At 52.5% G+C, this 15,166-nt stretch overlaps 2 protein-coding genes across 2 annotated transcripts; one reads left to right on the top strand and one right to left on the bottom strand.

The window, feature by feature from the left end:
• Positions 1 to 1,406: 1,406 nt before the first annotated feature.
• MIND_00808800 (Short-chain dehydrogenase/reductase family protein) lies at positions 1,407 to 2,787 on the bottom strand (the record flags this gene model as incomplete). Its single annotated transcript, XM_037364763.1, has 7 exons — positions 1,407 to 1,469; positions 1,523 to 1,593; positions 1,651 to 1,685; positions 1,733 to 1,856; positions 1,904 to 2,276; positions 2,325 to 2,635; positions 2,691 to 2,787. The coding sequence occupies 7 exons, from the start codon at positions 2,785 to 2,787 to the stop codon at positions 1,407 to 1,409; spliced, it is 1,074 nt and encodes a 357-aa protein (XP_037218005.1).
• Positions 2,788 to 3,874: 1,087 nt separating this feature from the next.
• Positions 3,875 to 6,290, top strand: MIND_00808700 (Cytochrome P450; the record flags this gene model as incomplete). The annotated part of the gene is made up of 9 exons (XM_037364762.1): positions 3,875 to 4,169; positions 4,213 to 4,321; positions 4,365 to 4,414; positions 4,461 to 4,475; positions 4,812 to 4,923; positions 4,969 to 5,101; positions 5,153 to 5,663; positions 5,711 to 6,158; positions 6,209 to 6,290. The coding sequence occupies 9 exons, from the start codon at positions 3,875 to 3,877 to the stop codon at positions 6,288 to 6,290; spliced, it is 1,755 nt and encodes a 584-aa protein (XP_037218004.1).
• Positions 6,291 to 15,166: the final 8,876 nt, after the last annotated feature.

The raw sequence follows: 15,166 nt of genomic DNA, 5'->3' as shown, positions 1-15,166 counted from the left end.
CTTAACCGTTTCCCCTCCATCGAAGTGTTCTCTGTGGCCCTCGTCGACCTGTACGAGCTGCCGAGCAACATTGTTGATCACACGACACGTGCACGCTGTCGAGAAGCGGTGGCCTCACTCATCGACACAGTACTCACCAAGAACTGTCGAGAATTGACTATCCGTGGCCCGCCGCTGCGTGTACCGGGACATATCACTTACGGCGCGGAATCGCCAGTATGGCCGCTCAGCGCGCAGCACCTTCCCCTATCCCTACAGGGAGAGGCCGGCGCCGGCTCGCTCCGGAGGCTGAATATCTCACACAAGAGCTTGATCGCCCTCGCGGGCATGCGCTGGATTGCGTCAGCGCTACGGCACGCGCCGAACATCACCGCACTTTCCATCGCGACTCCGCGGGAGCCTGCAGCTGTGGAGCTGTTCCTCGAGTTGGCCGAAGCGATATTTCCGAACATCACGGAGTTAGTGTTTACGAGCGGCGAGGCGCATTTCCCGCCCCGCTTGGTGCGCGAAATTGGACGGGTCTTTCCGGGCTTGGAAAGCGTTGTATTTCCCAGAACGCATCCCAAATTCTTGGCGACTCCGGCCTCGTTACCGATATCGCAACACCACTTGACCCAGCTAACTGCATCTCCGGTCGTTGTCTTGCATCTGCTAGGCTTGTATCCCGGGCTATCCGGAGATCCGGCAATCCCTGCGGATCAACTCTCGCCGGGACGCAGTTCTCACTGCCGGTGCTGCAAACACTTACACTGTTGCTGAGCCAATGGCTCGAGGTTGTGGACGACTGGACCGCTGCGCAGACCCTGCGCGCCGTTTTCCGGGTCCAAGGCCAATCAACGACCCAACTCCGCGTGGTGCTCCACATCCTTTACTTCCGCGTCTCGAATCTGCTCGACTGGTGGGACCAGGCGAGCGGCTTCTCCGTCGGATCAGAGGAAGAAGCGCACGTGTTAGCGCGGATCGAGGCGCTCGTGCTGACGCAGCGCAACAGGGCCGCCGGCAGCTCTGCGGGCGAACACGCGCGAGCGATCCGGGGCGTCGTGGCGCAGTTCCCGGCGCTGCGCGTCGTTGAGATGTTCCGCAAGGTTGCCGAGGCGCCAACCCCAGAGTGGCTGCAGGCCAGTGAGGAGGAAGGCCCGCTCGATTGGGAGTGGTTGGGACGGAAGACAAGGGCAGCGTGTCCGCAACTCGAGAGAATTCTGTTCAATGGGCGGCTGGTGTACGACTACTAGTAGGACTCAGTGGGACAATATTACATTCGGTATTGGTTTTAGTGCTCAGAGAAATTAATATTTCTAATGAATGAGATCTGTTTTTAGGTCTTGCATCGTTTTTGAATAGCTATCACGCATGCCAGGATATGTGGGTGGATCTGACCAAGGTCGAGAGATCCCAAGGGCCGATGGTCAGAGCTCGAATCTCTCCCCGAGGACGTCCTCCGTGAGCTCCCACAGTTTGGCTGCGCGGGCCTGTAGACCAGCCCCGTTAGCGCTAGTTTTCTGCTACTCCAAATATAACGAACCATATCGGCGCTGTGCGACGCGACCTTCTCTTCGGCAAGGACACTATCTTGGAGGAACTCTCCCGAATGGGCTAGCATATAGCATTGAATGTGAACAAGCAAGACCAATGATCTAATGTAAAACCCACCTGCAATGCGGGGATCGAATGCGGCCACCACAGTCCTGCGTTCAATGATCAATCGAGTGCAAACTTTCATATGGAAACAAACGTGGCAGCGCCCTGCGGAAGCGTCTTGAACGGAAGCACCGTCCCGGGCTTACCCTCCGCATCAATGATCCCAAGCTGCTCCAGCGCGCCCTTGAAGCCCTTGCTGAACGCGTTCGTGACGATGGCTGCACAATAATAAATTAGAGGAAAGACTAAGGAGTTTGTTGCTCACAGCCGGGGTGCAGACTGTAGGCTCTGACTTTGCTTGCCCCGCGCTTGGCCATCTCTCGGGCGGTGAGCACATTCGCGCTCTTGACGGCCCCATACCGCGCAAAGAGGCCCAGGGCGGGGTCATCCGCAGCCGCGCCGGTCCCCCGTGCGAATGTCTCCTTATCGAGGGGGACGCCATCGCCAGCGGCGTGTTGGTCGGACGAGACAAACACGACGCGTGGAGTCCAGTCTGTTGTCCGTGAGCCCTGAAGCTTGGGGTAGACAAGCTTGGTGAAGAGAAACGGTGCAATGTGCCCCGCGGCCATCTGCACCTCGAGGTTGTCGATAGTGAGCCCGGACACGGTCTCGGTCGCAGCGGCGTTGTTGATTAGCACCTGGATTGTGGATGAGATGAGTTGTCAACGAGAACGTTCGTAGCGCACGTGTAGCGGCTCGTCATATGCGATCACCTCCGCTGCAGCCTTGCGAACCGCCGCCAGCGAAGGAGAGGTCAAGTTCGAGCGTGCGGATTTTGGTGCTGGGGAACTCCTTATGGATTGCCTCCTTCGATAGGCGTAGCCTAGAGGCCCGGGACCGGGAAGAATGAGGACGAGAACTTGAAGGGCTCGAATGAAGGGAAGGAATACTGACCTCTCAGTGTTGTACCCAGTTATGACCACCAGCGCCGCATACTTCGCAATCGCGCGCGCAGTCTCAAAGCCAATTCCGTTGATCGAAGTACCGGTGACGAGCACTACAGGGACTCATAAATTCTCGGCTCGGCTCCACACACAAAGTGGCGGGCGTACCATTCTTGCCTCGGATCTCGCTCGCCAGCGCGTCAGCAACCTCCTCCGCGGCAGACGTGCCACTGAATATCGGGAGTATTTTCGCACTTGTAGCCATTTATGTGGGTTGTATGTGGGTTCGTCGCCGAGGAAGGCGCTGGCCAGTGGCGATGGTAAACTTGCGAGACGGTTTTATCCTCGATTGTATACCTGCTCTCAAGCAAGCTTACTCAAGTTAGCGATGAGTGAGCGTTGCTGAGTGAGACGGTGCTGACAGATACACGTCTGTAGACGCCAGGCTATACTAGTAATTGAGTCAGTGATCATGAGGGTAAAACGACATCCCGCTGCTGCGAACCTATCATTGTTTGAAGTCCGAGTCTTGCCACGAAGTCCTTCTGCCTGAAGATATCGATGCCTCGAAGTTTCAACTTCGCGCAATCGTTGATAGAAGAGGAAGAAAAAAGGCGGATAATGAATCGAAGACGATGGATTTCAGCACTGGTGGTCTTGGCGCTTCGGGTGGTGGGATGGGACCAGCTTGTTCGTTTTGCCATGCGCTGGCAATACGGGTGAGCTACTGTACATGTGGAATACTATGCTCACATGGTGGTGGCTCCCAAGAAGAAGAGATGATGTAATCATCACATTTTCTCCCTCTTGCCGTGACGACAAATTGGACCAACCATCGTTTCGACTCATGCACAATGGGGCGAGAAGCTCATTCCAAGGAACGACATACTACCATCGCCCTGCCAATATCCATCGCTCACGCACCATCATGGTTAAGTGCCAACTTCAAGTTGCTGATTCGCCCAGGCACGGGTAACAGCGCCCTTGTTTCTCTTGAAATCTAGGGGGTCTTATTTTATGTAGGATAAGTATCCTGCCATTCGCCTACCATCCCAAGTTGACTCGGCCTAGGGTCTGTCTCGTACTACCAAGCTCCGAGTCCTGATTCCAATCCAGTTTTCGAAGACACTCAGCTTGTCGCATCCAACTCCGCGGCCCGCCGCAAACAACTACCTCCAAGCCATCAACTTGAAGTTGCCTTCTTATAGCGGACTCACCCAAACGAGAAGCTTCCAAGTTTTACACCACCTCGGCAATCTGTCGATGTTCTCCAAATCAGAGCCTGAGCTCTCGGAGGCGCTCGGTGATTGCTGAATCCTTGAATAGAATCGCGGATCGCGCCAACAATAATCATGTGGGCGGGGTCAAATGCCACTGAGTTCGTCCCGAGTAATGGGGTGCTAAAGCCGCGTGGGTGCGACTATATCTGGATTGGTTCGCCTCCTAGATTCCTGCTAATGTTCCTCGACGTCCCTTCCCTGCTCCTCCTCGTTTCCGCTGGCGCTCTCGCGGTAGTATTTCGCCGACGGCAGCGAGGCTTGCTTCCTTTGCCTCCAGGGCCACGCAAACTGTTTCTGCTCGGCAATCTCCTCCATATGCCGTCCAGCTTCGAATGGGAAACATTTGGGCGGTTCAGTCAGGAATCCAGTGAGTATTTTACCAGCTTACTCTCGTGTTCACCAAGCTGCAGACTCCGATATCATCCACCTCGACGTCGCTGGGATGTCTGTCGTCGTCCTCTCTTCCCTCGAGGCCAACATTGATCTTCTGGAGAAACGATCGACCATATACTCCGACAGGTTCGAGGAATTGGTCTAATTCCTATGACTGACTTCTTCCCAGACCGCGCGCGCCAATGTTGAATGAACTGATGGGATGGGATTTTAATTTTGGTGCGCAATATGTTCTAGTCTGTGGCCACCAGCTAACGGTACCTAGCATTTATGAAGTATGGTGTGTGATTGCCGAACCGAAGTTTCGGCTCTATATGTGAAGATGAAAACCAGCCCCCCCAAATTGGGAGTGGCTGTGTTTTGATTATCCTTATTGGGACGGCATCACAAGGATCACATGATGCGTCCAGCAGAGTCACGGTTCGGCTCTCTGCCGCTTGCGGCCTTATCCCCTCTCATATATATATAATATAACTGCTAACTCCTATCTCATCCATGATCCGCTTATCATCGATGTAGGAGAGAAATGGTATGGCCTCCAAAACTCCGTGGCTGAAATGAAAAACTTACACATGTCAACCTTGAAGGCGCACACTCAGAAAATTATGTCATCAAGACTTCAACAGCGACGGCGTCACCAAATATCGTTCACACCAGCGCGCTGCGTGTCATGGGCTCCTGCGCCGTCTTCTCGACGATCCAGGTCAGCCTCTGGAGCACATCCGACAGTGAGTCGTTTCCAAAGGTTGTTATTTTCACAAACAATTTCCTAGTATGGCAAGAGAAATCATCCTATCGACGGTCTATGGGATCCAAGTACTTCCCAAGGACGATCCATATGTGGAGACAGCAGAAGCTGCTCTTAACAGTCTAGTCCATGGGCATTCGCCCATCCGCTTCCTTGTTGTAAGTCAGCTATCTTCGGGTTAGTGTGATTACTTCTGACTTCTGACGCAGAACATGTTCCCAACTCTGCTTCATGTACCATACTGGATGCCCGGAGCAAGTTTCAAGCGGATTGCCAGGGAATGGCGAAAGCTATCCACCAAGTTCGTCAATCTACCGTTCGACGAGACAAGGAGGCAAATGGTGTGTCGTCCTGTTATCGTCTTAGCGCTGGCTGGTGAACATTTAACCATCACCAAGCTTAACGGCGATGCCCGGCCTTCATTTACAGCCTCCCATTTAATTTCCGCCCCCGCATCAGAGCACGAAACCATCAAGAACGCTGCGGCGACCGCGTTCAGTGCGGGTACCCACACCACCGTGGCGCTTGTCGGCAAGTTCCTGATGGCGATGCTGTCTAACCCGGACGCGCAGCGCAAGGCCCAGGCGGAGATTGACGCTGTTTGCGGCGGGCGGCTGCCGACCTTCGAGCTGTTGGAGGATGCGGAGAGCACGATCATGATGCCGTATGTTTCTGCGGTTATGCGGGAGCTGTTCCGCTGGGAGCCGACTGTGCCATTAGGTGCATATAGCATGCAAGGGCAGCGAAAACTGACTGCTTTCTTCTAGTCCAGCATTTCATCGAGGTCGAGGACGAGTATCGGGGGTTGCGAATCCCTGCACAATCCGTCGTTATAGGAAACATCTGGTGGGTGTCGGTCCTCTTTAGCCCTTCCATTCTTATGGTCTCGAAGGGCAATTCTTCAAGACGAGGCATCTTTCCCGTGTTCCACCTATGCCTGCTCACTCTTCCGCAGGAAAAATACCCAAACCCGACTTCGTTCCGTCCCGAGCGCTGGCTCCTCCCCTCCGGCGCGCTCAACCCGGACATGCACAGCGGCAGCTGGGAATTTGGCTTCGGGTTCGGACGCCGCGTTTGTGCAGGCCAGCGTCTCGGTCTCGCCTCGCTGTGGATCAGCATCACGTCGATACTCGCCTCCTTAGATGTCCAGAGGGCCGTCGACGAGAATGGTGTTGTCATCGAGCCCGAATTCGAGTTTATTTCAGGTCTTATCCGGTGCGACTAGTAACGCTCTGTCGACAACCGAGTTGCTGAGCTCTTATCAGGCAACCGGTCCCATTTGCGTGCTCGATAAAGCCGCGCTCTGCAGAGGCGGAGATGGCCATTCGGGAGACAGAATTTACATAATAAGTCGTGGTCCCGGTGGTTTGGTACCGATGAATACTGTTCCAATACTTGAAAGTGCAAGAGCTTCCCCTCCACAATCCGCTCGAGACTTCCTCTCGATTATCGCCCCACGACGCCGACGCGTATGCTGCCCTTGAACGAAGAAATGTCACCCATGCCTCCCATATGGCTGCAAGACAAAACGCGCTCGACAGCGGCCTTGTCCATCAAAAGGGGGGCAGAAAGAATTAAGTAGGAGGGGATAGGTATGGGGCATATAGAGATACACTCCATAGAGCGCCAGCTGGCGCGTTGTGCGAGATATGTTTCTGCCTTTTGGTCGGCGAGTGAGCACGTGACTGCCATTTTGGGAAGTCGACGCCGATTGCATGGGGAGGGTGCTGGCGTAGGTGGGGAGGACGGGGGAGGGGCGAGAAGGGAGCATGGAAGTATAGTCAAGGTCTATTCCATAGCTGAGGTGGCTCTGAGGGTCCACAAGCTTGGCCTAGATTGCCCATCTTTTCTCTGTCGATTCTCGAAGCCAGTCGCGTTGTTACGCTGACGCGGAGATGAGGTCGCGGCGGGGATTTAAGCAGCAGGATATGCTGTTTTGCTCAACGAAGAACCGAGGAAGACTGGCGCGAGGGCGACTTGAATTGACAGAAGGAGATGATAGCGTAAGAGTGCGGAGGTGTACCAGCGCACAATTGGGCAAAATATGTGGTCTTCAAAGGGTAAGCGGCAGAAAAGCACGAGGAATTCGAGGGCGGGTGGTCTTGTCCATTGACAAGTAGCATGTAATAGGGGATGGAAGACACGCATTGTCCGCAAACAAGCAGAGGAGTTGGGAGGGTCTTAAACCCTTCATGGCGAGCAGTACTTGTGTGCCAGGGAGGTTGTGCTGCATGCAGATATGACCACGCGCAAGTCGCCGTGGTCGTGCCTCTTTGCGGAGTTGCTGCGCGAGCAGACTGAGAAGGCTTTGGCGGGTCCGTTGGCGTTTGAAGCTTGGCGGTGGCGACGGCGATGAAGAAGGAACAAGACAATGGGCAGTGGGAAGCGCTTTGGAGCAGGTCAGGACCATGTTGTCGGCAGCAAGTGAGAGGCATGACTCACCTGAGTCTCTAAGCACACCCTGAGAGAGAGCCCGTAGTTCGTCGAAAACCTCTCCACGCCGAGATGACTCCGAACAGTGTCAAGGGCCGGGGAGAGGTATTGCCACGCCAACATCCATTATGGCGCTACTTGGGGATGGGAATGCAAGGCACGGGCAAATACGCTGCCGAAAGTTGGTACTGGCTTGTTTGTAAGTTCGGCGACCTCGTTGACGAGAAGATGAAGATAGCGCTAGCAGACGCACCTCCTACTCCCACCAGCGCTCCCAACCTCCCATTTGCTTGCCTTTCCAAACGACGCACTACGTTGGGCGCCACCTGTCACATGCAGCCCGGCTCCCCAGGCACGGCTATAGTTGTTGCAGACGCGGAACTGGGCCATGGACCCATAGTTGGTGGAAGTGGAGAAGAGGGATCGGTGAGATCACGTGCTCGGGCCGATCTCTTGTAGGACCCCGGACAACACGGTCTGATGTCGAGCCACAGGCGCGTCGGGCCGCGGGCGTGTCTAGTCTCGGTTCCAGGCGTTCGTAGAGGGCCGTTTTCCGCTCCGCTGCGCGGAGCACGTGCTCGGGGCACTGATTGTTGGTATCAGTGATGGAAAACGTCCCTCTAGAACTTTCTACGACGTGATGCAGTGATCGCTGCCCCAAAGTCACGCCCTCGAATGATCTGGGCACGAGATTAGGGCGTGTCGTGTTGGTATGCGGCGCGACGTGTCCCCGAAGACCTTCTCCACATGCATTTGCATTATTACATGTGACTTGACATAATAATAATAACAATAAGCCCATATGGTCCGATTTCCCTTTTCGGCCCACCCGTCAATCTTGCGACTGAGCGTCGATGAAAGCCATAAGAACGGCCAGGAAGAGTACGCCCACCCAAACTCTAGAGCTATCTACTGAATGTAATTCAAGCCCTGCGTGCAATGCTCCCGCACAACTGGTCTCGAAGGGCAAAAGCCAAGGGCGAACTCACCGTTTCGATGCTCCAGGAGGGAATCGCAGACGACGCGGACGACAGCGCCGTGCTCAGTCGGCGCGCCGTAGCACAATCGCAAGCGCCAATCCATGTCCTCCCTCCAGAGCTTCTGGCGGAAATCTTCATAGAAACATGTGTCAACGCCGTTCCGCAGGGGGCCTATTCCTTCTTCGAATGCAGCCGGGTGTGCGTCCGGTGGCGCCAGGTCGCGCTGGCCACGCCTGCTCTCTGGGCCAAAGTCAACTTCTCCACCCCCAAATGGGTGCAGAAATGCGTCCGGCGCTCCAAGTCCAGTCCTCTCATTGTGGAATGCTATGTGACCGCGTTTATCAGCGCCCGCCGACAGGCGACGACGCCGCAGCGGGTCGGCGCCGTTTTGGAGCTCGCGTGGCCACGGATCAAGGAGATCCGCCTCTACAGCCACACGGACGACTATTGCCTCGTCCGAGCCCTCAGCGGCGGGTTTCCGCTACTGACAAAGATGTCGATTCAAGGGGGGTTCAAGATCCGAATCACGGATATAGGGTCGGAAAGTTTTTTTCCGACCCTCCGGGGACCCCCCCCTCCCCCCCTCCTGCCATATAGGGTAATATGTTCACACGATTAGCATCATGTGACCACTGATGCGATCAAAAATTGGCATAAAAAATTTAATCTTTATGAAACTTTTTTTTTTCAAAAAAAATTATATATTTGTATATGTATGTGTGTAGGTATCTATATACCTGGAACCCTTAAATACACATGGCAGGCCATATCACTGTTCAATATGTTCACCTCTCATTTATTACCTGATGATGGGCCTGTGATAGGGTGTACTATCCAGGCTCATGGGCCTGAAAGTATATAGATATAAGTATGGGGGTTGTGAACTATAGAAATGAGAGTGTATACACTATATTTTCAGTGTCTTTACACCCATATAAGGCCCAAATCTTTTATATATAAAAAAGTTTTTTTTACCCCCCGGGGACCCCCCCCCCCTCCCCCCTACCCCATGTGCCTGATAAGGATCTTGAACCCCCCTTGTGTCGATTACCGGGATTGCCGGCGCATATTCCACGTCCGCCAGCCCTGAGCTGCTGTACCCCAGTCTCCAGTTTCTGCATCTCAACGCGCCCATACCCCTTCTATACCACAGAGGCCCGAAGCTCTGCAGTCTGAAACTTGCTTGTTATATCGAGACTCGGACACCACTGCTTGATGCACTTTCCGTCCTGACCCACCTCGAAGAGCTCGCCATCTATATCTTCACGGCTCACTGGCACCCAGTCCCGGTCCTCCCCGAGCACTCAACACTCCTCCCAAATCTACGGTCGATCGCCGTTACCGACCACGCGGACGAGCCACACTGCGCCCTGCTCATCTGTGCCCTCGCCCTCCCCAAGCTCAACCACTGCTTCATTTGAATCGGACTCCGTTTCCGGTCAACCGCATCCTGGCTCCAGCCCCCTTCCGCCCGGTGGCTCCGGTCGTGCCACCCGCGGCCCGCGCCCCCGCTCCGGCGCCTCCAGCTCCCGTCCCTATGGAGTTGGACCGCACCAGGGCTCGGGGTGCCCCTCGTCGCGTCTGCTTCAGGTGCGGCGACCCAAACCATCTCGCCCGGGATTGCCCCCCCCGCCGATGTCCGCTCGATGGACATCCTCGACGAGGTGATCCAACAACTCGGTGACGAGATGTTAGCGGAGTTGATCGCCCGCTACACGGACACAGCTGCCCTGCCGGAGACGGTAGCGGAGTTGATGGCCGGAGAGGATTTTGTCCCCCGCGACGAGTGACTGGTGTGCCCTCGTTCGCGTCTATAAATCGTTTTGCCTCCTTGTATGATGAATGCAGTTCCTTGCCCTACAATGAGCCCGAAACGAAAGACACACCCTCTCCCCCTGCCCTGCCTTGACTCCGTCTCCGACTCTGCCCGCGACTCCGGTCATCGTCCTTCGCCGCCTCACTGCCTGGGAAAAGAAACTGCCCAAGCAGTACACTGTTGCCGCCGCCCCTGGGGCGAACTCCCTCCACCTCCCGTTGGAGCTAGAGTCCACCACCAGCGCGCTGAAGCTCTCGCTCTCGGGGCTTGTCGACTGCGGTGCCACTTCCGACTTCATTGACACGAACTATGTTGCTCGGAATGGCATTCCGGTCCGCACCCTCGATCAGCCGATTCCGGTTTTCAATGTCGATGGCACCCCCAATGACGCTGGCTCCATCAAACAGATCGCGGACTTGGTCCTACGCTACAAGGGCCATGCCGAACGAGTTCAACTGGCCGTCACTCATCTTGGCAAGCAAGACCTCATCCTGGGGTACTCCTGGTTACGGAAACATAACCCAGAGATCAATTGGGAAACCAAGGAGGTCAAGATGACACGGTGCCCCCCGCAATTGCTCGACCTGCCGTGAGGAAGAGCACGTCGAACGAACCGAGCTGTGGCGACTCCGGTCGCTTCAGAGGCGTCTCCGCTCCGGCCCGTTCCCGTCGGTTTGCACTATGGACCTCTCTGGCCCTGAGGACGGAGACGATTCCGATTCCGGTCTCGATTCCGACCTGCCCGATCTGACACCGGACTCGGACTCGGATGACGAAGATGACCAGCTCGAAGATGGTGACCGCATCTTCTACACCTCGTTTCGCCCCTCGGAGGAGATACGCGCAGGTAGCACCGTCTCGCAGCGCCTGGCCGAAGCCTTTGCCAGGAACTCTGCCCCTCCGCCCTCCGAGATCCCGGACTGGGCTAAGGAGTTCCAGGATGTCTTCAACAAGGAGTCCTTCGACACGCTACCGGAGTGGAGGACCTGGGACCACGCCATCGAACTCGTCCCCGACGCTAAGCCCACCAACTGCAAGGTGTACCCCATCTCGCCCCTCGAGCAACGCGAGCTCGACGCGTTCATCGAGGAAGGGCTTTCGACGGGCCGGATTCGCCCCTCCAAGTCTCCGATGGCGTCTCCGGTCTTCTTCGTCAAGAAGAAGGACGGCGGACTCCGCTTCGTCCAGGACTACCGTGCCCTCAACACGATGACTGTCAAAAACCGGTACCCCCTTCCGCTGATCAACGACCTCATCAACCGGCTCAAAGGCGCTCGTTACTTCACCAAACTCGACGTCCGTTGGGGCTTCAACAACGTCCGGATCAAGGAAGGTGACGAGTGGAAAGCGGCTTTCCGGACTAACCGAGGCCTGTTCGAGCCCTTGGTGATATATTTCGGCCTGACAAACTCTCCCGCGACGTTCCAAACGATGATGAATGACATTTTCCAGGACCTCATCCTCTCCGGAGATGTCATGATCTACCTTGACGACATCCTGATCGCCCATTCCGACCTCCGGAAATACCGGCAGATTGTCCAGGAGGTCTTACGGCGACTCCGGGAGCACAAGTTGTACCTTCGAGTGGAGAAGTGCGACTTTGAAAAATCGTCAATCGAGTACCTCGGAGTCATCATCTCCCACAACCACGTCGAAATGGACCCCGTCAAAGTCGCAGGCGTCTCCGCTTGGCCGACTCCGGAAAACAAGAAGGACATTCAGCAGTTCCTTGGGTTCGCTAACTTCTACCGCAGGTTCATTCGGGACTTCTCGACCCTTGCGCGCCCCTCTTTTCGTGCTCACCAAGAAGGACCAGCAATGGACTTGGGGCGACGCGGAGGCCTCCGCGTTCCAAGCGATCAAGGACGCGGCACCTGTGCAGCCCAGTACCCACCGTGAATTGTCGGGTCCACCCCGGCGGGTTGGAGCAGACAATTCACGGCTGTTTTTCTCTCCACCATAGTAATGAATAATTAATGAAAAGCAGAATGAATAATTACGAGTTCCAAGGCTTTCTCTCTCTAAGTCCATTGGGTATAGATAATTATGAATAATTCTGGCACTATAGGACTCGGACAACAAGATGTGACACTGGTATGTGACATCTACAGGCTTGTTATACTCATCTATATTATACTATATATATTGATAATCAAACACTAGTTTCAGCTTCCGGACATGCTGTTACACACTGTTATATGAGGTCACAGGCATGACACATCTCCCAAAAAGGAAATTTCCGCCGTTTGACTGTATGATCATCAGAAAGTGTCACAAATCGTCACAAAATCAAAGTTGTGTGTTTTGACTATATAAACAACTTTCATTAAGTAACCTATGGGAGCAGCTCAATAAGTATGTTAGCACTGACCCATCACTAGCTCATGTATAACTGACAGGCCTCTATATCCATACCTGCTTGAGCTAAAAGCATGAATCAAGTACTAGCAGAAAGGGTCTCAAAAGCACTATTGATTCATAAGGTATTTGGATTACTATCATTTGATATGATGGCAATATTGACTATTCAGTTATGAAAAATTGAATATTTAGTACTTTAAAAATGTAAGGTGACCAACTTGCAAGTTTGGCTACTCTAACATAAAGCTCTGGTATGTATGCTCCGAAGTCCTAGTGAATATGGCACCAAGAATGTAATGCATTCATTTATCAGTGGCCTTTGATCTCCATCACCTCTGGAAGATAAGCATATATCACCAGCTAGCCTTGGTGGATAAAGCTGGGAGAGAGTTCATTGGGAAGATATACTATCCTACTATCTTCTGAGCTTCCTCAGCTATGTTTTTCTTTATCATTATCTTCGTTTATTCACTCCCAAGAATACCTAAATACTAAGTGGAGCAGTATTTTGCTGATATCTTGGGACTACATCCATGGAATCTCATGATCCAAGTTGATATGGAACCATAGTATGGTCTACCACATCTCTATCCATTTGTAACCACACAGCAACTGTGAGGATCAGTCAATTCCCTGAGACCTTGGGTGCTATATATTCTATGATGGAGATCAGCTACAAGGGTGAGGACACCATTTTCTAGGAGGTGCATGGGACCCCTACCTGTAGATGTACTCAAATCAATGAGATTTGCAAAGGCCATACTATAGTGAACTCATCATTTTTGGGTTAGATAACACTGATAATGGGACTGTGAGAGATCCACATTAGCTATAAGGTTGATTCAAGTGCTGGACAGGTTCATTTGGGGGTCCATACAATCCTACATTCATATCTTAGATCATACTTGAAATTAATTTCTGACCAGTTGTAATAGCGAAGACACTCTCTTTTGCTCTATGGGTACCTACCCTCTCTTCAGCTACCTTCTGTGACACTTGTCAGAACCACAACTAATTACAGTACAGAGTCTGAGTAGACATCCAAATATTCCCATACATGCATCCAAATGTCCAGTGCTCCGTCTATAGACCCCACCATTCATGTAAACCAGTTCTGCACTCAACTTATCTCGGAATATTCACCCCAATTCAACCTATAAGAGTATATAGAGATCCATCAGAGTATGTGGGTAGATGTATACACTTCATTTGCCAAGTTTTACATATTTGATCTATAATCAACTAGCAGATTACATCTGTATTACTGATATGATGTGCAGTACTATTCATTATTATAATGGTGAATAACAAGATTCTCCATTCATATAATATGGTGTGGGAAATTGAATCTCATAGGGGGACCCCTTGGTTTGTTTCCTACCCTTATACCATTGGGGATCCCTCACTTCTAAGTGAGTTATTGGGATATTGGTGTGATAAGATATATGTCATATATAGAGGTAGATACGACACCTAAAATTATGGGGAGCTGCTATATCTATGATGGACATCCATTATAACATAGCACAACTTAGATTATGCTTATCCATGGATTTCCCAGTGAGATATCAAGTGATCATTGAGTTTGATCAAATTTGACACAGGAAAACTAGAGAAAAACGGTGTAATATCAGAGTCTCAAGATATAAGACCATGATCACATCAGATCATATGAACACTAGGTTATGATCTACCTACCAGTACAAGAATCATCTGACTTGATGCAGGATTGGTAGAGATACTGCAGCATCAATGTAGGTGATGAAACATCATCAGATGATATAGCTACACTAATGGCATTTGATTGTCCAGGATATTGATCTTATTACTTAGGCACCCTTGGTAGTGCTTCAATCACCTTTATAGGTTGTTTACTCAGTGATATATCACTGTAATAAGTGTAGATCAGCCAATCATTGGTTAATACCAGCACAATTATTCAGCTGCAACTATAGGTCACTTAATGAAAGTTGTTTGTATAGTCAAAATACACAACTTTGTTTTGTGACGATCTGTGACATTCCCTGATGATTGTACAGTCAAACGGCGAAAATTTCCTTTTTGGGACATCTGTCACCCTATGTGACACCTGTAACAGCGTGACTCGGGCGCTGAGTCCAACCCAAGTCTCTAGAGGCTTGAATTATTCATTATTATTCATAACATTGTATACTTGGATGATAGCCTCTTCGTGACATCACATACCAGTGTCACATCTTGTTGTCCGAGTCCTATAGTGCCAGAATTATTCATAATTATCTATACCCAATGGACTTAGAGTGAAAAAACCTTGAAAGTTGAAATTATTCATTTCGCTTTTCAATAATTATTCATTACTATGGCGGAGAAAAAAACGGCCGTGAATTGTCTGCTCCAACCCGCCGGGGTGGACCCGACAATTCACGGTGGGTACTGGGCTGCACAGGTGGGACGCGGTCACCTCGGAACCGGTCCTGGCGATTCCGGACGACGCACGGCCTTTCCGACTCGAGGCGGACAGCTCTGATTATGCGACGGGGGCGGTTCTTTCACAATCCGCCCCGGGCCCCGGACGGGAAGTGGCACCCTGTAGCATTCTATTCCAAAAGCTTAAATGATGTCCAGCGCAACTACGAAGTCCACGACAAGGAGAT

This window comes from Mycena indigotica (assembly GCF_014461135.1).
Source record: "Mycena indigotica strain 171206Taipei chromosome Unknown Mind.scaff0007, whole genome shotgun sequence".
In the NCBI taxonomy this organism is placed as follows: domain Eukaryota; kingdom Fungi; phylum Basidiomycota; class Agaricomycetes; order Agaricales; family Mycenaceae; genus Mycena; species Mycena indigotica.
This window is presented reverse-complemented; position numbering and strand designations above follow the sequence as displayed.